The sequence below is a fragment of the Mugil cephalus genome, chromosome 1 (genome assembly GCF_022458985.1).
Source record: "Mugil cephalus isolate CIBA_MC_2020 chromosome 1, CIBA_Mcephalus_1.1, whole genome shotgun sequence".
Lineage (NCBI taxonomy): Eukaryota > Metazoa > Chordata > Actinopteri > Mugiliformes > Mugilidae > Mugil > Mugil cephalus.
This window is the reverse complement of record NC_061770.1, coordinates 46,850,918-46,876,866: the sequence shown is the minus strand read 5'-3', so window position 1 is coordinate 46,876,866 and position 25,949 is coordinate 46,850,918. Positions and strand designations below refer to the sequence as shown.

Sequence of the window (25,949 nt, the reverse complement as noted above, 5' to 3'; positions counted from 1 at the left end):
AAAGCATGGAACAACTCTATTATCTTTAAACCATTTTAATGACGGATGAAATCCACTCATCAGTGACATAAGATCTCAAACAGTTATCTGAATTCATCTCAACCTAACCCCTGTGAACAGAGCAGGTCCTCCCACTGAAGAACAGTCACAGGAAAGTTAGTGTGAACATGTTGACTTGGACAGAAACACATTCATTTGGGTGATTGTTGTGTAAATGTTAATCCAGGAACCTGCTGCTGTTGTGAAACACATTAACACAGGAATAATTAATTACATTTTTAAAACCATCTTCCACTGTTTTTGTGTTGTAGTACTTTAAGTTTGTGTTGTCTGTTGTTTGAAGCATGTGATCAGGTGTTTTGTTGCTCTACCAGCAACATGTTCAGTCAGTTTGATGACATGATGTGCACACACCTCGAAGTATTAACATATTAAGAAGTATTTAATATGTTAGTGTTGACGTTTTAGTTTTCATACCAAACACCAAACTGTCTGGACTGTGATATGAAACCAGAGCATTTTGACAGTAACACATCATCAAACTAAAAGTGTACCACTATGTATGCAGGTGAAAAGGGACAGATTTTTGTAGTATTTTTTTCTGACTTTGTCGGATATTAAAACCTTTTACAAACATCTGTCTCATCTTGTTCTGTGTCATTTGATCCGTTTTGTTGTTTTTATCTGTTTTATTAAAGTTGATTTATTATATCAATTATAATTAGACTTAGATTCTTAAATGACATGTAGATAAATTTGACCGTTATATAAAATCCAGATGTCCTGACCCTCCTGCTGAAGAGATTTACCTTTGATTACCATTGGCAGCGTTACGTCAAAGTACATTGCAAAGCTGATGTGCCACAAACTTTGTCCATGGAGGTATTTCATACGCTACAAAGCAGCCACTTGTTTTAAATTAACAGTAATACTATCACAAAATGTGATGGCTTTGTTTTATTGCCCTCCCTTCAGCAGTGCACGTATGAGCTCTACGCTGTGGTTAACCACTCTGTTAACCACCAGTCGACAGCCATTCAGGACTCAAGAAGAATCCCTGAGGTAAATACTTTCTTTGTGTCACCACAGATGAGGGTGTTTGATGCCTTCCTGTAATGTGATGTTATACATGTTTCTCAAACCGATGAAGTCTTTGTTCCCTCTTCAAAACAGGTCTCGTACAGCTTACCTCCTCATGTACAGGAAAGGTAAGTTTTAAAATGCACAGCATTGATTTCTGACCCTGTCTTTGGTTCTTTTAAGATTTTATATCCCAAACTTTACTTTCTCCTTCAATATGAAGTTGGTCAGGAGCTTAAAGCCAGATTTATGCTTCTGCATCAGATCTACATCGATCTGTTCTTTTCTATTTTGTGTGATTTCAGTAAAAATAACTCTTGTCAAAACTTCAACTATCATGAGGCGAATGGTCAGCAGCTCTGTACAAACTCAAAGCACAACAAGCGTCATCTCAACAGTGAAGGGACCCTTGCAGTGAATTTTAGAACACAGCAGGAAAACCATAACACCAAAACAAAAAGACCAAAGATGAACAGTGCTTTCTGTAAAACACAGGACGACACTGGCACAAAGACTGGAGTAAAGATCAATGGTGGCAGCGTGAGAGTAACAGTTCACCCAAAGTTAAAAGGAGAGAGTCTAAAACTAAGAAAAGAGGCTTGTGTCAGTGATATGAGTGACTCTGCTTCAAGATGCTCACACAGTCAGTCTGGAATGAACCGACCCACTGAGAGGATACACTCACAAGATATGATCAGAAGATCAAGCAGCTTAAATAGAAACAAGGTGAAAACACAGCATGACACACAAACTGTGATAAAGACAGAACGTTTGAGTAAGAAAAGAGAAGCTAAAAGGTGTGAAGACAGATCAGTGAGACCACCATGGAGGTAAAGAAATAAAACAATGAACCACACTGGTTTAACTTTGTGTTGAGCTTCTTTTTTAAAAACACAATTATAAATATTGGTTGGTTTCTCTCCATGTTCCCTGTCTGTTATATCATTAATAACATTTCTGACAAACTATTTCTGCCACATACAATTAGACATTATGTCAGAACTGTTAATGTATGCTGACATGAAAGTGTTTTGTTTTTCCTCACAGTATTATCTGAGATTTTTTTTTATTTATTTTTTTACAAGAGGAAGACTGCTGACATGAGTCATACATAGAAAACCTGCATGTATATTATTATTATATTTGACTTGTACAAGAAATTGTCATAGAGGAGTTCGATTTTCATTTGTTTTCATTCTCCCTGGGATAGGATTAAAGGAGATCTATTAGAAACAGCACAATCATAAATATATTTCATTTTACATAATCAGCTGTAATAGTTTTTTGTTGTTGTTGTTTGTTTGTTTTCATTTTCCTGGGAGCGTGTCGACGGTGGCCCTGAACGGACAAACAAGACACTGTCTCTACAGAGGAACATTTGTAGGCAGGCCATAACATGTGCCAGCACTTCCGGGTCCATGTTGAACTACAGACTTTCGAGGCTTTGACGTGTAACCAAAGTGAACTGGAGAGATGCTCTCATCTTGTTCCTTGTTATTTCTTTAGAGGGCGCTAGAGTACCTATCAGATATCCGCAAGTTTAGTCCCAGCTCGATTCACTGCGGTCAAGTGAAGCTGTGGTCAAATCAGCCGCACCAAATTTTCAAGTGCGCCCGTATTACAGAGTGTATGGCAAATGCAGGCAGCCCACGATAAGGGGCGAGCAAACTTCCGGTTTTCAAAATAAAATGTCGGTTCCTCCAAGGCGGTAAAAGCAGACATGACAAGGCGATCCGAAGCAGATTTTCAGACATTACAGCGATATTTACACTACTGTAAAATCTCCTTGATCCAAAAGTTCTGACATAGGTTTGTACACTTACACTTGATCACTTGAGGACAATCCTGACTATTAATTTACTCAGTATCAAGCGTATTTACTGTATCATCTTTGAGAAATTCAGCCTCAATGTTCTTCCTTTTTTTGCATTGAAAAAGGGCATTATGTGCAATATTTACTCTACTGTAAAATCTCTTTCATCCATAAGTCTTGGCAAAGGTTGATACACTTGACCTATTTGTCACTCCATTCACCCATACGTCACTTAAATGCAATATTGATCATTTTGAGTAAATAATAATCTCAATTTCCCCTGCTAATTTCAGTGTGTTCTCTCATCAGGTTTGCAAGAACTGATTCTATATCAAACACTGTTAGTGCAGCTTCGAAGATGCTTTTGATGGTCCTAAAATAATTTTGTTCTGCTTCTGAAGAATGCTGAATTCAAAGTCATGACAGAAACTTTGACTCATTGACTAGCTTAGTGAATTTTCTTTTATAGTGAATGTAGATTAAAATAAGTAGTATTCGCTTAATTTATTTAGTAATTTAATATTTATTTATTTATTCATTAATTATATTTAATCATGCATTTTTATTATTACCTGAGTTGGTAACGTTACACTGCATTTGCGCATGCGAGGTATTTTAAATATCCTATCCTATCATTTCCTATGAATAAATAAAATATTTGTAATAAATATTAGTGCCATCTACACCGCACATGGTTAGGCTAATTGTTTAGCCAATTAGCAAATACTGGTGTTAATTGGCACCAGGTAACATATACGTGGGGGGAGTGGCGGGGGTGACAGGCAGACCCCGCGAGTTTCTAAGTACTACGCTGTGGTTATTATTTTTTTTATTTTCTGAATTTCTCAGTTTAGAGTGTACAGCAAGCGTCGGGCCTACATTAACACTTGAAGAAATGCAGTAGCATAACACAGTATCTTTTTCTTTTGTGCACTTCAGAGTCTTCATGTTCTCTACGTTTGGAAAGGTAAGCAACCCCACTCCAGCCAAATGTAGTCCTTTTAATTTATAAATGTCATTGTTTTCCCCTGGATTATATTTTGTTTATTTCATCCAAAGCCCAACAAACAGTTGTTTGGAGCAGGCACGGCGGCAGAATATCAATTTTGGTTGAACCAGATTAATTTTGGTTGGGTCTTTTAATTACAGATGTTAAGTGAATGGCGCAGTATTTCACTGGCCGCATTATCATGATAGTAATATCCCACCAAACACCAGACGTCATTTGGATGTTGGTTTTTGGGCTAAATCTGGTCGGTCCGTTATAGTCTTGATTTAGTCCAGAAATAGTCATTGAAAATTGAGCTGTGTTTGGTCCGTCCGATTTAGCCCATCTGATTTTGTCCAAATTTAGTCCAAAAATAGTCATTAAAATATTGTACTTTTTACGTCACTTCATATGTAATAATACATAGGCCTACCTGCTTTATGATAATTATCAGTAGTATGCTACTTTTACTTTTAAGATTTTAAGTATTTCTTTTTGTGGATATATGTTTTTACTTCATTGAAACTTTCACTGCAGCAGATGTACTTGTATGTTGACAGAGTAGTTTCACGGAGTGGTATTAGAGTTGATTTTTTTTTCTGAGACCGGTAATTTGTGGCGGTACTGACTCACGATGAGAGACTGATCCCGGCGGTTTGTGAATTTCCATGAACAGGAGGGCATTCACATGGCAGAAAATCAGAACAAGTCTGGATGTATTATTTTAGGACTATGCTAATTTAGCCAACTTTAGTTACCAACAATAACAATCTGTGCTTGTCAAAGACAGGACTACCAGTGTGTGTCGACCTATGATTGGGGATAACACCACAGTCAACAAACCCCATCTCTACCCACTCCTCTCTCTACTTTTCAGGTGTTTGCTGAGTTCAACAGAATCGCAAGTAAGAATCTTGGAGGAGATTTCTTTGAGGCTCTGGACCAGTATACCCCGTGTTTCATTGAACTTCAAAACAAAAAAGGGAACTGTTGGCTAGAAGCTCGGTGAGCTGATGCAGCACATGAGCTGGATGGTAAGTAGTTTAATTTTGCTTTTGATATGTATGATAGTTCATCAACCTATTCTATTTCCTGCCTGACTTGTGCCTTGCAAATTACTCTGTTGACTGGTCTTTTCTCTCTATGTATCATTAGACACCAGGCGTGACAGTACTTCGCTCTGTTGTCCTCGAAGGCATTCCTATTTTACTTGGTGACGACTCCAATGAATTCTCCAGGGCATGCTCTGTAAGTACTTGCACATGATAAAAAGTTTAGATTGGATTAGATTTAGATTAGAGTCGTTATTGTCATTGCATGGTAGCATATAACAATATACATTGCACAACGAAATTGAGGTACAGCTCTCCCGTCAGTGCAAAAGATAAATATTCAATAAATAACTAAACTAGACAAAACTTTGGTCTGCAATAAAGTAGAACTACATATGTGCTTACATAGAGGATGTAATTCTATCTCTACAATATACAATATACATTTCGTACAGTGACTGATGTATTTTGTATAGCAATTCCTCCACAGCTAATCTGAGAGGTATTTAAATAGCCAGTAAATAAAAATTAAATTTGCCACATAAACACTGTACACATTAATTCATTGTAAATCTAAGGAGCAGGAGTCCAGGTTGAAAAGGCACTGTCACTCTTCAAGAATATATGGAACTTGTGGACCACAGCTTTAGTTGAACCATACCAAATTAAGTAGTATTCATGAAGAATATGTGTGTGTGTCTTTGTAGGATACAGCGAGAGATGAGGCCCTAGAATGCACTGTTGGTGTGCCGACAGTTGTCAGTGAAGATATGTGAAGATGTGAAGATAATCCTCATGAGGGTCCAAGTTCAGCAGAACTCCAGCCCATCTCCACTGCCATCATTCTGGAGGGAGGTATCGTTATGGATCGTATTAAAAACTTGCCTCAGGCAGTTTGTCTGTTATTTGGGCTTACATAGGCTAACATAGGTAATAACAGCTAAATAGATAAGAAATGGGATAGAGAGAGAGAAGGACAAGGACCCATTCAAGGAAATTGGTTTGTTTAATTTAAGTGAACTAAAAAAAAAAAAAGTGAGTAGTAAGTAGTAGGTATTTAGTTATTATAAGTAGGGTTAAATTTGTATCAAGCAGTCCACACAAAATGAAAAAAAAAATAAGTTAACACTGCATTGCTATGAAGTTCTATGAACTTTCTTAATTTTTTTGAGGCAACAAGTTTGCATACTTTAAGTAAGGTCAACTAATTAGATTTTACATTGTGTAACATTAGTGTTGTGTTGCTTTGATAGAACTGCATCATCACAGCCTAGCCTCCTGCCAAGTTGGCTTATGACTGACTGACTGAAATGAGAAAATGGGTATTTTAAAATAGTATTAAAATTGTTATTACATATTATGGAGAACTAATCTTTTACTTTTTTGTGAATTATGTCTAGTTTTTTTTTTAAAGGGGTTGAACTTTTTAGTTTTATTGTGCACTTTTTGTAGTCAAATATTGTAAACATTATGTTACAGCCATGTGTTTGCATTTGTTGTTAAATGTTAAATTTATTTGTATTGAAGAACGTTTATTTTTTATGTTAATGTAAATTGTAAACAATAAATGTTTCACTTTTTTGTGAATTATGTCTAATTCTTGAGTTAAAATTCAATCATGAATTTGTGATTATATATTTCATATCATTGTAATAATTATGAATATACGATATCATAATGAACACTAATTCAGGGACATCTCTAGACGTTTTTTCGTCACCTGAAAGTGACGGCTTTTCACCTTTCACTTTTCAACCAAATTTAGAATGTACAGAAGACGTCTTTTCAACGACCTGAAAATGACGACTTTTACATTTCACTTTTCAACCATACCCTTCAGTCGTCGTAGCAATGAGGATAAAATGACAACCAAACAATTAAGATCCCCCAGACCAATTTAAATATCAGGCAAATTTCTATTACAGGAGGGAAATCATACAATCGGGGATTTGAGCAGAAAGCCTGGCTAACGGGCTGTGACACGGCCTTTATTCTGCTACCCCTGCACACGGTTCCACCCTGATGGCGGCACGGCAGACACCACAGCGTTGACAACTACAGGAGTTACCGACATGCACCACCTGTCAGAAAAGATCAAGAAGCACGAATCTTCTAAGACCCACATGAACAGTTGTGTAAAGTTTTCTGTGTTTGGGCGGGTGAGCAACGTGACACAGCTGGATGAGGGCTAGGCTAGCGGTTCCTCTTCACAATGATGAGGTGACCAAGAACCGCCACATCCTTGCCCGCCTGATCGACTGTCAAGTTCTGTGGTGTGTTTGAGCGGGCTCTATGAGGCAAAGACGAGAGGGAGGATGATCTGGCTTCCTGAGGATGCTGCAGAATGAAGACTTTGTTTTTTCTGAAACTGTTTCATCTGATAATGTTGTCATATTGAAAATTAAAATTAACCAGCAAACTTCACTTTTGTCTGAATGGTTAAATGGGCATAATAGATTTTTAGATTTTTCTTTCACAATGTAAGAAAAATCAGTTGCAGTAGCAGTTGTTTGATCTCAGCACAGTTTTCAAGTTTGACTTGTTATTTTTTTTTAAGTCTAACACTTTGCAGATTATCTTTGCAAAGGGTTTAATGTTTGTATTTGTCTCCCAGCTGCCTTAGTGCACTTCCTTTAAGTGCTTGGCTAAAAGGAAAATAATAAATCCGTGTTACTCAAGGTTGACATTGATGAATATTTTTGATTCAGTGTTTTTTCTTTGCAACCTCAAAAGTGTCTGTCTAATGGGAAAATTAACTCAAAACAGCAATCTCAAATCTTCCTAAACTGAGTTTAGAATCAATTATGAATCAAGAATCAATGAATCAAGAATGGATTTGGAATCGAATCGGGACCTTGTGAGAATGCACCCCTACTGAAACAAAGAATATTTGTGACTATAATATTCCACATATAGAGTATATACATAATTATATATGTTAATTATAATTAATCTGCCAATATTTGGCATAAACTTACACAAAGACATTCAAAGATGCTTTGAGGTTTTTTTTTATAGCTTTGTTATTAAAGATGAGTTTTATATTGTTCAGCCTCTTAAAGGAAAAACACAACTTGAGGTTTCCTATTACAATATTGATATTTAGGAATGCATGATTTAGCCAATATAATTCTTACATTTCTTATAAAATGCTTATCTTCTTTTCTTTGACTTATTTGAAGACTTGCCAGAATTCTTTGATGTTTAAACAATGCCAAAAAAAGGTGCAGCAGTGTTTCTGTGTGGTCTCTATAGAAAGAACAGTTTGTGTTTGTGTCTCTTTTGAATTCCCTGGTGTATTAGTAGGGTAATATTTGTGAATAATTCTAAATGACTCTTCCTTCACCTTATTTACAAGGCGTTTATGGGGAGTCAAACAGACTTTCCTCTAGTTGATGTCATTCACAAATCAATATGACGTAACAAGTGGAATAGAGACAATATCTTTCTGAAGTAAGACATGTTTCTTTCTATTATTATTTGTAGGTAGGTGGAGGCCCACTAAAAAGCATTACGGTGATGGAATGGCATCATATACTATGGTAATTTCTTTAAGCGTAATTGGAAAATTGCATACGAACTCTCCATAAGGGAGAAACAGCCCACCAGCAATCCTGTACCCATCACTCTCACTCCCGGCCATTCCCAGTCTTCTGCTTCCTCTTCTTCTCCAAATCAGATGGACTACACATAGCTGAATATTCAACAACTTTTGCACTAAATTTGTACCACATTTGGCAGGCTAAACACAACCCAATTTTCAACGACAATTTTTGGACTAAATCAAGATTTTGACAGACCGACCAGATTTAGCCCACAAACCAATGTCGAAATGACGCCTGGTGTTTGGTGGGTATAAAGTAAAAAAAATTAGAAAAATTAGTCTTATTTGCAGAATAGAACAGACATAAACTCTGGAGATATTTCACACTGCAATATCTAAAGCTGTACAGTGCAAACTGCTTCGAAAGTTGTTTTGACAAATGAGTTCTGTCTCTCTTCTTGTCCTGGGCCTGTGTTGTAAACCTGTGTTGTAAAGTCAACCTTTGGCTCTACCTTCATGGAATTCCCCAATCATTTTTATTTATCTCTTATTACTTTCAGTTTCTCCCAGCAGTTATAAGAATTCACGTAACTCACACTATAAATAATTATTGCATCTACGACAAGTACCTGGTGTTTCTGTACTGCTTTTAAAGCCTAAGGAGTGGAAGGGCAATTTATTGTTCCATGATCTCAATAAGATGCAGGAAAGTACGTCATCCACCACTCTGGGCTGAGGCCACTGTTACTATGGGTGACCGGTTACCCTCAACTACTTGTGTCTATTCAGTCACTTCTTCAGGCATTAATCATAAAGCTGACATGACAATCACAACATTTCACTAACAGACATTTTTAACACACTCAGTTAGTGTTTTCATGCACAAATGCAAACTAATAAACTGCACCTTCTGGGAAAATATTACCAAAAATTGAAATGACTAATTATGTAGCTTTAGCTTCACTTACTTAATCTATTCCGACCAAAAGAGCACTATGGAAAAAACAAAACAAAAAATAAACAATTTTAATAAAAATGTGGACCTTCTGGGAAATATTTAAAAAATGATAATAACTGCAGTTATGTGGCTTTAGCTTCAATTACTGAAACTATGACGACCAAAAGAGCACTAATCAAATTTTGAGTCCAAAGATCCTCCCACCTCCAAAGAGGTGACTCTAAATTGACCCTAGGTGTGAGTGCGAATGGTTTTCTGACTCTGTGTTAGCTCTGCCATAGACTGGAGACCTGTCCAGGGTGTACCCTGTCCCCAGCTCGATGCCAGCTGGAATTACTTCATTCATCCCCGAAGGTGATGGTCGTCATAGCAGTGCGGTATTGAATACAATAAAATACAATACAATAAGATACTGAGGTAGAAAAATAAAAGCAAAAATAAAAACAAAAACAATATACCTAAGTAGATGCAGGTGCAGTGGAAAGATGATGGCAGTAGTACATATGATACAATGGTAATGTTATTGTAACTAAACAGTATATAATAGTAGTACAGTATATAATAATAATAATAATAATAATAAGAAGAAGAAGAAGAAGAAGAAGAAGAAGAAGAAGAAGAATGTAGGGGAGACCGGGGATGGTTGTAACCAATGGATACTTGTAACGCTCTCAGTTTGACCAATCAGAAACAAGCTGTGGTGATGTCATCAATACAGTCCACGCCCACTTACAAATTGCACTCACTGGCGACGTCTCATGTTACTGAGCTGAAAACTGCCTGTTCTGGAGCCAAAAAACGATTTTTAAGATAAGAAAGTAAAAATTTCCATCACAACTATTTTTTTGCATTGTGTCCATTGTGTTGTAGATACAGTTGTTTCACTTACATATGATCAAGTAGTAGTTTCTCTTAATTTGGTGTGTTGCATTAGTGCTAGCTTTGAAGCTAAATGCTAAAAAATGTGAGCTTTTTAATGGCTACCTGGCATGGGGAGGTTTGTAACTGTTCTTAAAAAGTGTTACAACCTTCCCCTCATGTTGACATTTTGTACTGGTCTCCTTTTTACAGCATGCCTAGGCAGTGGTAGCAGAAAACAGACAGGGGTGTCCCTGCAGAAGTTCTCCAGAAGGCAGCAGCTGAAGTCATCCAGGGAACATCTGTGAGACGAGTCACCAAGGACCAGAAAATCTGCCATGTTACCTCATACAGGTATTGTAAAGCTGCAAAGAAGCTAAGAGAAGAGGGTAGCGGTGAGAAACCCCATGTAGGCTATCATAGCAGCCAGAAGGTCTTCAGTGAGGAACAAGAGGAACTTGTGGCTGAATACTTAAAGGAAGCAGCTGACCTGTACTATGGCTTAAACCCTCGAGAGGTAACAAGTGCTTGCACTTTGCAAAAGGATTCACGAAAGAGCAACAGTAATAAAATATAGCAAATAAAGAGTTGCTAACGTGTATTTCTGATGTGTGACTTAGGTCAGGAAGTTTGCCAACCAGTTGGCAGTTCGATACAACTGTAAGCACCCCCACTGCTGGGATGAGAACTCCATGGCAGGACCAGACTGGTTTTCAAGCTTCACGAAACGTCAACATCAGAACCCATCAGAAGTGCAGAACCAACTTGTCTTGGGCCACAAGCTTTAATCACACAAATGTAGAGAGATTCTTCAAGAAGCTTAGAGATGTCATTGAGAAGCATGGGTTGGACGGAAATGATATCTGGAATGTAAATGAGACAGGTGTCACTACGGTCCAGGCTCCTGACCATATCATTGCACGCCATGGTGTCAAGCAAGTCGGGGCCATGACGTCAGGAGAAACAGTTGTTCTGGTGTCAGTAGTCTGGGCTGTGAATGTGCTGGGAAATGCCATTCCTCCAGCCCTGGTCTTCCCACGTGAAAGGTGCAATGAGCACTTCCTAGATTGCAGACCACCAGGTAGTGTTGGATGTGGCAATGCCTCAGGATGGATGCAGGAAGAAGAGTTTATTGTCTTTTTGAAACACTTCGTGAAGCATACAAAGGTCACTCCACAAAGGAAGGTGTTACTGTTGTTAGACAACCACAGCTCACATATGTCAGTGCAGGCAGTCAGCTACTCCAAAGAAAATGGCATTATCCTTTTTACATTTCCACCGCACTGTAGTCATAAGCCACAACACCTGGATCGTGTATGGTCCATTTAAAAAAATGATCAACACAGCTGGTGACATGGATAAGAATGAATCCTGCTAAAACAATAAGCATCTAGAACATCCCAAGTCTGGTCAATACTGCATTCCCCCTCGCTGCAACTCCAAACATACAAGCTGGATTTAGATGTACAGGAATCTGGCCTTTTAATCCAGACATCTTTCAGGAGTACGACTACGCACCTTCGCAGGTTACAGACCGCCCTGATCTATCTGCCTTTCCTACCACCTCAACTCAACAACCAGGCCACGCCTCTACCTCAACTACCCTGGCAGCTGAAGCTCACCTGAAAGCTCAAGGCTTCAGTCCAGCTGCTGTCCATCCATTTTCTAAAGCAGGAGCCAGGACAAATCCTGCTGGGAAAAGAAAGAAATTACAGTCAGAAGTCCTCACAGACACACCAATAAAACAGGCACAGGAAGAGGAAGAAAAGAAGAGAAGCAGTGCAAAAAATGAAGTATCAGGGGCAAAAGAAGAAAATGACAAGCAAGAAGAAAGTGGCAAAGAAAAGGCCCAAGCCTGATGACACTGAAGATGCCGACTCCTCAGACAATGAAAATGTCTGCATTGTGTGCTTGGAGCACTTTGACAACTCACGGCCAAGGGAAGTGTAGATCAGATGTCAGCATTGTAGATTTTGGGCCCATGAAGCCTGGACAACTACATTTGCTACAACTGCCTATATAATTAATTCATTCATTTCTATTTAGTGCAGCTTTGCACCACACTGTTTAAAAGTGGTTTGTTCCACAGAAATTCAAGTGTTCAAATACTTTTTCACATGAACCTCTTACAAGACACACACACAACACACATCAGTTTATACTTTATTTTATTTATTTTATGTTATATATGTTTATTTATTTTATTGCATTTATTTTTATGGTATTTAACTTTTTTTATCATTATTTTTGTATTCTGACAATTTATGGTTCCTTCTTTATTATTCATTAAAGTGCTTGCATACATTTTAAGTGTGGATCTTTTTTAAGTACAATAATTTAATTGTTACATCCATCCTCAAGTAGTGTTACAATTCACCCTGGTATTGGGGTAGGTTGTAACAACAGACCTCTTTGTGTTGACATTAATTTACATAATGCAGACAAATATGGGTACCACATGTCAACGTTTGAGATCACTAGCACCCCTCTCAACACCACCCTTTTAACTCTGACTGTATATGAAACGACTGTACATGAAACTATCAACCTTCGTTTCAGGGTTAATACTGAACCTGCTTTTTGAAATGGACCCCATGTGTTTCATTACTCTGAATCTGCTTTAAAAAATATTCAATATGTCCGTGTTGAAAATGTGTGCTTGTTTGAGATTTCAGTTTTGATACTGAACACCAAACTTTCTGAGATGTGTTTTATTTTGGTCATATGTACCTCAGCTAAAACATTCTGCAAGTAATTCTATAAATCTAAAGTATCTACAACCCAATGGACCTAAATGTTAGCTAAAGCTAGCTGGTTAGCGATACCACAGTGTGAAACGTGTTTTGCTGTCAATTTCATTTCTTACCTTCATAGTTGTCAATAAAACTCGAAAGGTAAATCTTCTCCCCGTTTCCTGTGATATGAAACCAAAGCATTTTGACCATAATTCACACAGCAGTGTTCACTGCAGTTAGGAGCTTGTTCATAGCTCATCAGACATGGATGTGAAAGGATTACGCTCTAAAAGCTCCTTCTGTCACCGCTATTTCACAATCCGTTTAGGAATCAGGTCACATTTGTTTGAACCCATAAGGTTCAACTTTCATGATTTCAACAATCATATCTGGAGCAGTGATACGGTCATTTTATTTGTTTATGTTTCACATAAGTCATCCTTTAATTCAGACCTGGGCACCTTGGGCCGCGGTGCGTCAGTCATGAGCACAGTTGAACTGTGCATGCAATACGTCTGTGTTGCCTTTATTTTGAGCCATGATGTGTTATTTACGTCATGGCACTGTTAGTTCGTCAGCAACAAAAAAGTAAGATTGAAACAGCTCCTTGCCATCTCTTAACCCTCAAAAGCCTGAACGGATCGCTGGCATCCGTCAAAGCGGCCGATTTTGAATTACCTTAAGTCACTGTGGTTTGCGCTATTGACAGTATTCATTGTGAGTGAACACTGGTTAGTTGTGCTTTTGCCTGGAAGACCTTCGTGACATCTCAAAGGTATAACTAACTTTGTTTTTACCAACAAATTCCTCCAAACAAGTCTCTCTTGCTGGGGCTCGGTGATCGTTGCTCTTCAACCTGCAGCCGACAGCAGCGGTGCGTCATCATTACCGTAATAGCAGCGTTTTTTCTAGAAAGCGCAACTTGAATATTATCCATCGGGGATTACGGTAATTCTAATACAGCAAGCTTCTCTGTGTGGGCAGACGGACATTCAGGTCTTAAAGGGTTAAACATTTATTGAGATACAGAAAATAATTCATGTAGCTACATGATCCACCGAAGTTTTCCAAAGAGGACAAATTTTCCAACATTCCAATGCGTTTTATCCAAAACTACAGATCGATTGTGTTTCATTTTCCTCTTCAACCTACACTAAAACTCTTTTTACAGAATATTCTTATGTTTCTGATTACCAGTAGCAGCTTATCAACATATATAATTTACTGCTTTTTACAATGGGAGAAAATTAATATTGAGCAGAATAACGTTCAAGTTATCGTTTGGTTTGGCCCTCCAACACACTTCAGATTTTTCATGTGGCCCCCTGTATAAATTAATTACCCAGCCCTGCTTTAATTCAAGTGAATAAATGAACAAAATCCGACACAGCTGAACGCAGCATTCCAGTACCAAGTGAAAGGAAAAGTATTCGAGGGGTTGTCCTTCGCAGGAGACAGATGGATATAAAGCGGTTTCTCGACAACGACCTGAACTGTTTCCCACGGACCTGTGGACATTTGAAGGCGTATATTTGACTGAAAGTAGTTAAACAATTCTTTTGTCTTGTAAGACCTTTTCAAATGATTTTTTTACACCTGTCTGCAGAAGGAGACATATCGCTGAACGGGACTTCAATGATCGAAAGAAGAATACCTCTCCGGGTAATTATGCAGGGAATTTATTCCCTTTCAGCATTTTCACTCTTTTTTAGGGCTATTTGGTGCCAGCTCAAGCGTCCATAAAAATCATATTTCAGAAATTTGACAATGATTTTTTATTCAGAACGACAGAGGTTTGAATGATCGGATACCATTAAAGGCAGATTGAGCTGTCATCACCTGACATGACCACAAGGGGGCATCATCTCATCTTCTACCGTTTATTCTCACTAGGGTCGCTGTCAGATGCTGATCGCCAGTCTATCACAAGGGTAACAGAGACAAACTAGTATTGACACACTCACACCTACCATCAATTTAGAATCACCAATTAGCGTCAGCAGAGAAACCGGGGAAAAACGCAAACACAAGGAGAAAACGCAAACTCCACCCAGAAAGGCCCGAGACGGACTGGAACCATGAACTACTCGCAGGGAGGCAGCAATAGTATGTATCGGCATTCGAAGCAGGACAACAAGCTGAGAAGAAAGAGAAACGGTGAGAGATTTTTATTTTATTTTAGACTCATTAGTGAAAATGATTAACTAATGAAGACAATTCTGTATTATACATAAAGAAGAAAATTAGAGATGCATTTTATTTTGAATGACCACATCAAGCTGTTCAGTACTTGACCTTATTGTAAACTTACTTTTGTTGCACTGAAGATGCTGACAATGCAGGATTAGGCACTGTTAGACATGGAACTGAAGATACAGGTGATAAAGTGAAAACAGGACATGTTAACACAACCAAGGGAAATAAGAAAACAAAAAGAGGTAGTGAGTCAGAGAGAGAGACCCAAACCAGTAAAGTTGGATCTGGGGTAAAAAAATAAAAATAAATAAAAAAATATAGGATCTGTGCAAACCTGCTGAAGATCATAAGAATAGAGGAGTTGATCAAAAATGACGTGTCAAAAGATGGACTAGAATGTAAACAGGGAAGAAACAGCAGGTGAAATATAGAAAACAAGCAACAGAGAGAGGAGGAGAGAAATGTAACAGGAGACAAAGAACAGACGAGAAGAAATGATGAACATGCAGGAGGAGAGAAATCCACATTAAAATATGACTATGACGAAGTTATAGGGGAGTGAAACTAGGCAACAAATGGCTGTTAAATATATTGTTGTTGAATATAATGAAACATCAAAATACGAAAAACAAAAAACATTCTGGGAGACCACATGAAAGACAGATACATGTCAGAGAAAAGCAACAGATCAAAGAGGAAGAAAAGAAAGAACACAGTCACAGCAAAGAGCATTTTCTGGGAGTAATGTCAAGATGTATCTGATTAACAATCTCCTCTCTGCAGATGAAGTTCAGTACCACGGCTTGATGAACCAAGGATCAACATGTTACTTGAACAGTGTGCTGCAGGTGCTGTTCATGACCAAAGACTTCAGAGAAGCAGTGAAAAGGTTTGTTATTGTCCAAAGTCTTTAAATTAAACTTGTGTTCATAGTGTGCCTTTGTGTCACTCGTGGCCAATGTGTCTGTTTATTTATTTTTTCCAAGGAAAAATGACGAAAGCACTGAGTTTATAAATCGTCATCTTCAGAAACTGTTTGAGGTCCTTGAACAACGTACAGCAGACACAGATGAAGTAAGGCTGAAGCTGGGCATTTACAGAGGTACAGTAAAGCTTTTAGTCTACTACCCACAAACCCTTTGATGAAATTTGATCAGTTTATATTGAGTGATCCAATAATAGTGATGTGACAGTGCAGCTTGTGAACAGCCATTGAACAATTCAACTTAATTATGCAAATTGTCCTATATTAATATCTCTTCTTTATTTTTAGGTACCTGTTGGTAGTCATAGCACTTTTACAGTCAGATTGACACATCCACCCATTCATTCACACAAGTGCTCACCCAATGGGAGCAACTGGAGGTTCAGTGTCTTGCTCTAGGACACTTACATGGTGTGTGATCCATGTGCGCTCTACCTACTGAGACACAGAATATGTTGCTCCCATAAACTGACAGTTGCAAAGAGTCAAATACAAATAGAATAAAAAAGCAACATAAAAATATATGTAGATAAAGAGGCATAAATACCAAAATATTATTCAAAGTAGTCACAGTTTGCAGAGGTAAGATAGTTACCAATAACTCTTTATAGGACACTCATTGAAATACTTGGAAATTCTAAATTGGTCCCTGTCCGCCACATCATCATCTCCCTCCTCATCATCCTCACTGATGGCAGGGTGGGCTGGCACAAGAATAGTATGTTGAAAGCTTGTTAAAATCCAAAATTAAATTTTTAATTTTTCACATTGTGTCTCTCTATCCAGTGTATGAACAACAGGATGCTGCTGTGTACTTTGAGAAGATTTTAAGACTCACTGATCCTGAGGCATCAAAGGTAAAGACTTCATCAGTGACACATTTTGATCTACAAGTTACAAAAACAAAACAACAGTTTTGTTTTTTCACTGCATATTTATGTTTCAGATCTTTAATGGAAAGTTGGCATACAAGACCAACTGTGCTGGTTGTGACAACAGCACTGAGAGAGATGGGCCATTTTGGCATCTTCCTCTTGCATTGGTGGATTCTGGCAGAAAAACCTACAGTGTGGTAAAAATCTATTTTTAATTTTAATTAACTAATTAGCAGAGTGAAATACATAAGCAACATTAACTATAACACACACACACACACATAATAACAAATTTTCTAAGAGCTACTATTAGAAACATATTATTTCAGGTGGACGGCATCAAAGATTATTTCAAGGCTTCATGTCTCAGTAAAGAAAACCAGCTGTACTGTGACGCCTGTGAAGACAAAAAGGATGCTACTACTGTGAGTAAAGAGAAACATATTTCTGATTTGGTAATGAATAGTTGTAGAATAGTAAAATGTCCATCATATAAACTAATTAACAACACACATTTGGGGGCAACCATGTTTTTTTCAGACACCTGTGATAAAGCATCATCCAGATGTTCTGGTGTTGCTACTGAAGAGGTTTAAGTATGACACCTACTACAAGTCATATCTGAAAATCAACTGTGCTGTGGATGTTCCCTACAGCCTACAGATACCAGAGGTATATTTACAGTAGGTCTCACTATTTGATCACTAACCCCGTCTTGTTCTTTCCTGATTCCTCCTTTTTTTTACTTTGATCAGAATCAGACATATGAACTGTATGCTGTTGTGGATCATGTTGGTGATCTGAGAAGTGGACATTACACTGCAACAATCAAAGAAGACCATGGAGACAGTTGGTACGAGTTCAATGATAGCTGGGTCTCACTGGTAAGACGTGTCACTTTTCCTGTTGCTGAAAGTTGTTCCAGAACCACTGTTGCACAGTTAAGTTGTTCCAAATCATGTTGTTGATGTTTTTTCCATTTACAGTGTTATAAACAGCCATTCAAGAGGGACACCATTGAGAGGTAGGTTTAAGTCTTTTTCTTATCATATATTTTTGTGATTTTGCCTGAACTGAAATGTCATAATTGTAGGGTTATTATGCACACTGGTAATAATATTAACAATATTATTAACAATGAATGACTTTTTAAAAGTGTATTTGACAAACCTTATGTTTGAAACAACAATCCAACCTCTAAAATAAATCAAAAACAGCAGGAACTGGACATGAGTTTTCTTGGAGACATTACACCTCATCCAAGTAACTACTACTGTTCTGATGACTGGTGGGAGTTTAGTTAAATACAGGAAAAAACAAGTCCTTTGTGGAGAAAGGGGGTCAGGACAAACTTTGTGTCATTACAAATAGTGTCTGAAAATAATGTGAAGCCAGTTAAACTGGACGTGGACCTTTCAACAAGATAATGATCCTAAACACATTAATGACCCAGTAAAATTCCAAAACTATATCTCACTGAAATGTTTTGAGGCAATTTGAAACAAACAGTACATATATCTTATGTGAGTGTCCTGAAGAATATTACTTTTATTTTAGTTGTGTTAATATTTTGGTGGAATAAATGATTCCCCTAGATAATATCTTTAGGTCTATGCATGTGTTAAAGAGCATCAATTGTTTGTTCCAATGACGTTAACTCCAGAAAAACCCCTGTTTACAATGTAAGCCATACACTCCAGCTACAGCTGAACATGACCTCTTTTCATGTTTCTCCTACTAGATCCCAGAGGGCTTATCTTCTATTTTACAGAAAGGAGAAAAGTAAGAGATGCATATTCGTTTGAATGACCACATCAAGCTGTTCAGTACTTGACCTTATTGTAAACTTACTTTTGTTGCATTGCAGATGCTGATGCTCAAAATAGTCAGGAGGTGCACCCTAGTGAAGTCCAAGCCACTATTAGTGACAACAATGACCAGGATGAAGATGCTGAAACGATCAGAGATAGAGACAAGAGTAATGATGCTGCAGAAGATGGTAACACCACTGGAGCATCTGTTTCCATCGACAGAGCAGAAGAAACAGAGCAGAACCGTGCAGTTCCTAAAGGAGCGTCATCTCAGGGCTACAGAGATGTTGAGGGTCCAGGAAATGATGTTTCCGAGAGACAGACTGACGGTCCTCAGGAGTGTAATGCAGGAAATTATGATCACTATAACAAAACAGATGACAAACAAGTGAGGAATAAGGGAAAGAAGGATCAAACAGAAAGCCGTGACGATGAGATGACTTATTTGCAGATTAACCCAATGGATAATAATGGGTCAGATAGAAACACCCAAACCAGTGAAGTCTGTGGAAGTAAAACTTGTTGTTGTTGACATTGTTGTTCTTCTTCTTTTGTTTTGTTTTTCCTTGTTGTTTTGTGTCTGAATTGTTTTATTCTGTTCCTTGAACCAGTCAAATGGTTTTTGGTCTGTTGGTCTGTTTTGACTGTGGGGTCGCTCGTTGGTTATGGAGTTCGGCGGAGCGGTTGTTGTGTCCGGTGCCGTGTTCCTGCTAACAACTGCTAACACCGTCCATGTCCCTGGAGCTGCCTGGAGTGAGGCCTGAGATTCTAGCTAAACGTCCGTAGAAGTGCTTTGGATGCCAGGCTGGAGTTGGAGGTGGAGGAGTGGACAAGGAGGTGGTGCCATCTGTCCTCAAGGGGATCGTGAGGTCTGGCAGCAGGATCGATGGACTATGTGCGCTTGATGGGACCCAGAGGGAGTGTGTCAGGAGAAGAGCTTTGGAAACCTGGTTCATAGGACCACGGTGCGTCTGTGTCCGGCTACAGACTTTAGGGGCGGACACACTCCGTTGACGTCTACATCCCTTAGTGGACCATGACAATTTATTTTACTTTAATCTAATCTCATTCTATTTTATCTTTCTTGTGTTTACTTTTATATGCAACACAGTTACAGTGACAAAGTAATTTCCCTCGTGGACCATAAAGTCTGTCTAAGTATAAGTGTAAGTCTAAGTCTATATCAAAATGACGTGTCAGAAGATAGGCAGAAAAGAAGCAGCATGTCAAATACAGAAAACAAGCAACAGACAGGAGACAAAAAAACAAAAGAGAAGAAATTACCATGCAAGAGGAGAGAAGTCTGCATTAAAATATGTCGATGATGAAGTTATATTGGAGCAAAACTAAGTAAGATGTAGTCAGAATATCAACAAAGAAAGTGAACAGAAGACACACCATGATAAGTGTAAAGATAGCCTTGAGACAAAGAAGACAAAGACAAAAACAGTGAAGGAAACCCAACACTGCAGCAAGAACAGTTGCAGCCATGAAGCAAAAGTGGAGAGAAAATCTGATCCAAACATGGATAGTTAAATTTAAGTTTTCAGTAAGTTAAACCTGAATTAGCCCATTTTGCCACAGAAACAGAAAGGAGGAAATGACTTTGGAAATGAAGGAAAAGAGAGAGAGGCAGACGCTGGAAATTCTGGTGTAGTGGTGAACAGCACTGAGGAGGAAGAAATGGAAAAAAAAATTTTGGTTTTGTTTCAGTTCAAGGAATACAGGTAAATGAATGTGTATAATGTGTTCTACTACTATTTTTCTTCAAATTATTCAAATTGTTCAGAGACACATTAATAGATGGCACACAATGTAACAAGGTTTCAGACAAGAAGCTGGGTGAATTGGTAATTCATTTCAAATGAATATCAACAAATGTTTATCTCCTTTGTTGTCTGGATGTTAATTATGGTTTTAAATTAATTAGGCTTTTGGTGTTGTTGGTTTACTGTAACAATGTCCTACACGTGTAAATTATTGTCATCATGTTTATGATTTTGAACTACTGTGTCATCATTTATCTTTGTCTGACCTAAAGAATCTTGATTTTTGTTTGCAAAAGTTCGTAGATATGATTAATCATTTTTCAAGCTAATGTTAAGGATGGGATTCTGTGGCCTTTCACACATATAAACCATCTTTCGTGCTGTGCCCATTGACAGCCGTATAAGCACTAGTTTTTAATTCATTATGGACAGACCATGTTGACAGTGTGCTTTTGAATATATCTGCAGCAGATTACGGGTTAGAATATATTCCAGTAAAATGTCATTTTACAGTAGTATGTACAATGTTTATGTACAAACAACAATATTAAACATAAATAAAATGGTAAGCTGATTTATGTGGGGAAAAGTTGTGGAGTTGTGTGATGTCTGAGCTACTATTTATCATACTATATATAATAGAACATGGCCAAGCTGGTAAGAAAAATAAGGAATGTAATGGTCATAAGAGCTCACTATCGTTATACTTTATATATTATAAAACTTACTGTGTCTGTGTTTTATTTATTCATTTATTTTTTATTAACTCGTCAGGGCTCCCTCAGGATTAACAAGGTTGCATCAACAACAAAATTGACCATTCCAATATTGGAGAAGTGATCTGTGCTTCAAAGGCTGTGGTTCATCTTCTAAGACCATGACTGTGAAGGATGGACTCAGCAGGTGCGTCATCCAGGAGAAGAACAGCTACAGTTAAACGAGGACATTGTGTCCAGATTTCTTTTGTCTGTTGATGCCTCCAGATAACTTCATGAGCAATGATTGTGTTATTATGTGCACAGACTGAGTCATGTGACTGAGTGTTTCAACAGAGACTTGAACAACTGCAGCCTTGATTACACAGCCATTTTTTATGAACTGAAACCCAATGAGTATTCTGGAAATAAAGCATGTTCTGTCACCTGATATCTAAAGTTGGATGCCTGAATATTATTTTCACACACCTTAAAAATTACAAATAAGAGCAGCACTATAATAATCATCAGATATAGAAACTGCATGTGTAGAAATACAGAGCAGACAGGGATTGCACCGGGAGCGGAAAGGAGGGGGGCTTACCGTTCTAGTGAACAACAAGTGGTGCAATCCTAGTCATATTACCATCATGAGTGCATCTGCAGTCCGGACATTGAACTGTTTGCTGTTGGTCTCCATCCATATTATCTGCCATGGGAGTTTTCTCATGTTGTGATGGTGACTGTGTACGTTCCTCCCTCTGCAAACCCAGCGTCGGCGTGTGACCGGTTACAGACCCAGCACCCGAGGCCATTCATTGCTATCTCGGGTGACTTCAACCACGTCACCATGGACAAAACACTACCCAACTTTACTTGGTATGTGGACTGTCCCACCAGAGAGGAGAGGACACGGACCCGATGTATGCTTATGTTAAGGATGCATACAGCTCCTCTCCCCTCCCCCCGCTGGGCAGGTCAGATCACAACCTGGTACACCTCAGCCCCTCTTATGTACCTCTGGTAAAGAGTCAGCCTGTGACCACAAGGACAGTGAGGAGATGGTCGGAGGAGGCTTGGGAGGCTCTTCAGGGATGTTTTGAGGTCACGGACTGGCACTCTGTGAGCCAAACAGAGAGGACATCGACGGGCTCACGGAGTGCATCACAGACTATATCAACTTCTGTGTTGACACTATTGTTCCAGCAGAGACAGTCCACTGTTACCCAAACAACAAGCCGTGGGTGACAAAGGACATCAAAGACATCCTGAACGAGAAGAAGAGAGCTTTCAGGACTGGCAACAAGGAGGAGGTGAGAGACATACAGAGACACTTGAAGAATAAGATCAGAGAGGCTAAGGAGGAAGTCAGGAAGAAGCTGGAATGGAAGCTCCAGCACAACAACAACAGAGAGGTCTGGAATGGGATGAAGAAGATCTGGTCTCAGGCCAGTGGGCAATAGAGGAATGAAAAACAGTGTGGAATGGACCAACAAACTCAATCTGTTCTTTAACAGATTTGACGCAACTGCCCCTCCACCCCTATGAACACCACCATCAACCCCTCCACCAATACCTCTATTGTTTTGTCCACAACACCTTTTCCGCTCTCTTCCCCGTCCGGCTCTTCTGGGTGAGAAGATGATGGTGATGCAGGTGGATTCCCCCCTGTTGTCGTGGATCGTTGACTACCTGACTGGCAGACCACAGTATGTGCGCCTGCAACACTGTGTGTCAGACAGGCTGGTCAGCAACACTGGGGCCCCACAGGGGACTGTCCTCTCTCCCTTTCTCTTCACCTTCTACACCACAGACTTCAACCACTGCACAGAGACATGTCATCTCCAGAAGTTTTCTGATGACTCTGCAGTGGTTGGATGCCTCAGCAAGGGTGACGAGGTGGAGTACAGGGCTGTTGTGGACAGCTTTGTCACATGGTGTGAGGAGAACCATCTACAGCTCAATGTGACAAAGACGAAGGAACTGGTGGTGAACCTGAGGAGGACCAAGGTGCCAGTGACCCCTGTTTCCATCCAGGGGGTCAATGTGGACATTGTGGAGGATTATAAGTGTCTGGGGGTTCACATTGATAATAGACTGGACTGGGGAAAGAACACAGACGCCCTGTACAGAAAGGACCAGAGTCGCCTCTATTTTCTGAGGCGGTTGAGGTCTTTTAACATCTGCAGGACTGTGCTCAGGATGTTCTATGAGTCTGTGGTGGCCAGTGCTATCTACTATGCTGTTGCGTGCTGGGGCAGCAGGCTGAGGGTAGCGGATGCCAACAGGTTGAATGGACTGATACACAAGGCCAGTGACGTTGTGGGAGTGAAGCTGGACCCTCTGACAGTGGTGACACAGGAGAATGCTTCACAAGGTGAAAGCCATCCTGGACAATGAGTCCAACCCACTCCATGACGTACTGGCCAGACACAGGAGTTTTTTCAGCACCAGACTGATCACACCACGATGCACCACAGAGCGTCACAGGAAATCATTCCTGCCGGTGGCCATTAGCCTGTACAACTCCTCACTCTGAGGGTATAGAACCCATATTATTTATTTTATGTGCAATAATTCATTAATGTGCAATAACTCATGTTCACCTCATCTCTTAGGAACACTGGTTTCACTTCACTTATACTTGTACATGTTGTTATATATATATTTCTTATATTTTTTTACATTTGCTTACTTATCCTTATTGTCTCGTACTTATTCTGATTGCTCTTTGTGATACTGTTACACTTTGGGTTGGAGCTGCTGTAACGAAAAGTAATTTCCCCCTGGGATCAATAAAGTAATTCTGATTCTGATTCTGATCTGAAGGAATCGATGAGCAGCCGACCCCGCCTAAACAGTAGTGTTGGGTCGCTCACGAATGATTCAAAAATGACCAACCTTTTGAGTGAACGAACTGTATCGAATCACTTTATGAACTGATTCGTTCTTTTCTCAGTTCAGTTGAACAGAGCTCAGCCACGAACAGTTGGCCAGCGCGTGCCTTCCACCTGAAAGTTTTTGTTTGTTTGTTTGTTTTTTTTTTTAATAAAATAATGTCGACAAATTCAATAGAAAGCGGCCACCATATCAGTTGGGAGACAGAGCAGACTAAGCCTCGCCTGTCCGTGAAGCCTGCTGACGCCCCTGCAGAGAACCATTAGCACTCACACTCACACCTTGGGACAATTTAGGGTCACCTCTTTGGAGGTGGGAGGAAACCGGAGTACCCTGAGAAGACCCACACGGACACAGGAAGAACATGCAAACTCTACCCAGAAAGAGCCAGAGCCAAAGGTCCTTCTCGCTGGGAGGCATCAGTGATAACCACCAAGCCCTTGCTGGGCCGCCCGGTACTGAGAATGTTAAGACTCAAAATTGATTTTTTCAAAATTGTTTTTTTAGCCACATAATTACAGTTACTTATTTTTTGTTAATATTCCCTATTAGGTGCACTTTTTTATTTTGCATTTTTGCATGAAAACACCAACTGAGTCTGTTAAAAGTGTCTGTTAGTGAAATGTTGTGATTGTCATGTCAGCTTTATGATTAATGCCTGAAGAAGTGAATGAATAGACACAAGTAGTTGAGGGTAACCGGTCACCCATAGTAACAGTGGCCTCAGCCCAGAGTGGTGGATGATGTCGTTTCCTGCATCTTATTGAGATCATGGAACAATAAAGTGCCCTTCCACTCCTTAAGCTTTAAAAGCAGTACAGGAACACCAGGTACTTGTCATAGATGCAATAATTATTTATAGTGCGAGTTACGTGAATTCTTATAACTGCTGGGAGAAACTGAAAGTAATAAGAGATAAATAAAAATGATTGGGGAATTCCATGAAGGTAGAGCCAAAGGTTGACTTTACAACACAGGTTTACAACACAGGCCCAGGACAAGAAGAGAGACAGAACTCATTTGTCAAAACAACTTTCGAAGCAGTTTGCACTGTACAGCTTTAGATGTTGTTGCAGTGTGAAATATCTCCAGAGTTTATGTCTGTTCTTTTCTGCAAATAAGACCAATCTTCAAATTATAATAATCTGTGGCCTGCATCATCCCCAAAATTTTAATTTTATGTTTTTAACAAGTTCCTATAAGGATTGATACAGTATTCTGATTCTGATTAAGCATTTAACATAAAATAAGTATGTGTTGGTGGATGCTGAGAAAGAATGGTACAAATGTGCTCTCAGTCAATTTAATGAATCAATTAAAAACCTCCAGATTTATTGTCATCCCTTTACACCATTGTAAACAGATAATATTTAGCACCATATTAGATTTGTGGGATATATAGTTGCTTGAAGAAATATGATTTCAAACTTTTAAAATTAGAGACAGATGGAAAATACAATGTTTTGTGTTATTTTCCCCCAAAGTGCCACAAGTTCATCAAAAGGCCCAAATGGAGGGACAAACGATCTAGTAGAAGAGATCTTGGAAAAGTGCTTTCTGTGTCATAGAACCCTGTGAACCAGAGAGAGCAATAAAAGGTCATGAGATGTGGCATCAAGTGAAGAAGGAGGAGGAGGGTGTTGTTTTCTGGTCCTCTCTGTCAAGCTGTCAATCCTCCATGAACTACTAACA

At 39.0% G+C, this 25,949-nt stretch overlaps 1 protein-coding gene and 1 long non-coding RNA gene across 3 annotated transcripts; both read left to right on the top strand.

The window, feature by feature from the left end:
• The first annotated feature begins 38 nt into the window (after positions 1 to 38).
• On the top strand, positions 39 to 6,332 carry LOC125012300. 2 transcript variants are annotated; one of them, XR_007113264.1, is made up of 6 exons: positions 39 to 1,062; positions 1,174 to 1,208; positions 3,833 to 3,860; positions 4,759 to 4,915; positions 5,037 to 5,129; positions 5,641 to 6,332. It is a non-coding gene; the product is annotated as an uncharacterized LOC125012300 (long non-coding RNA). The 2 variants fall into 2 exon arrangements; XR_007113265.1 differs by lacking the exon at positions 3,833 to 3,860.
• Positions 6,333 to 14,465: 8,133 nt separating this feature from the next.
• LOC125012148 (ubiquitin carboxyl-terminal hydrolase 47-like) lies at positions 14,466 to 21,810 on the top strand. The gene is made up of 12 exons (XM_047591918.1): positions 14,466 to 14,690; positions 14,922 to 15,185; positions 16,008 to 16,113; positions 16,211 to 16,326; positions 16,996 to 17,066; positions 17,156 to 17,281; positions 17,414 to 17,509; positions 17,625 to 17,756; positions 17,840 to 17,968; positions 18,071 to 18,108; positions 18,826 to 18,866; positions 18,952 to 21,810. Exons 2-12 carry the CDS (start codon positions 15,107 to 15,109, stop codon positions 19,425 to 19,427), a joined length of 1,410 nt encoding a protein of 469 aa, XP_047447874.1. The 5' UTR covers positions 14,466 to 14,690; positions 14,922 to 15,106; the 3' UTR covers positions 19,428 to 21,810.
• The last annotated feature ends 4,139 nt before the right edge of the window (positions 21,811 to 25,949 follow it).

What these genes read in the sequence shown, in the direction of transcription:
- LOC125012148 (XM_047591918.1), top strand. Translation starts at nt 15,107, where the DNA reads ATGAACTACTCGCAGGGAGGCAGCAATAGTATGTATCGGCATTCGAAG. An exon ending in AAGAGGGACACCATTGAGAG is followed by an intron (nt 18,109 to 18,825) that starts GTAGGTTTAAGT and finishes TTCTCCTACTAG; the next exon opens with ATCCCAGAGGGCTTATCTTC. An exon ending in ATTTTACAGAAAGGAGAAAA is followed by an intron (nt 18,867 to 18,951) that starts GTAAGAGATGCA and finishes GTTGCATTGCAG; the next exon opens with ATGCTGATGCTCAAAATAGT.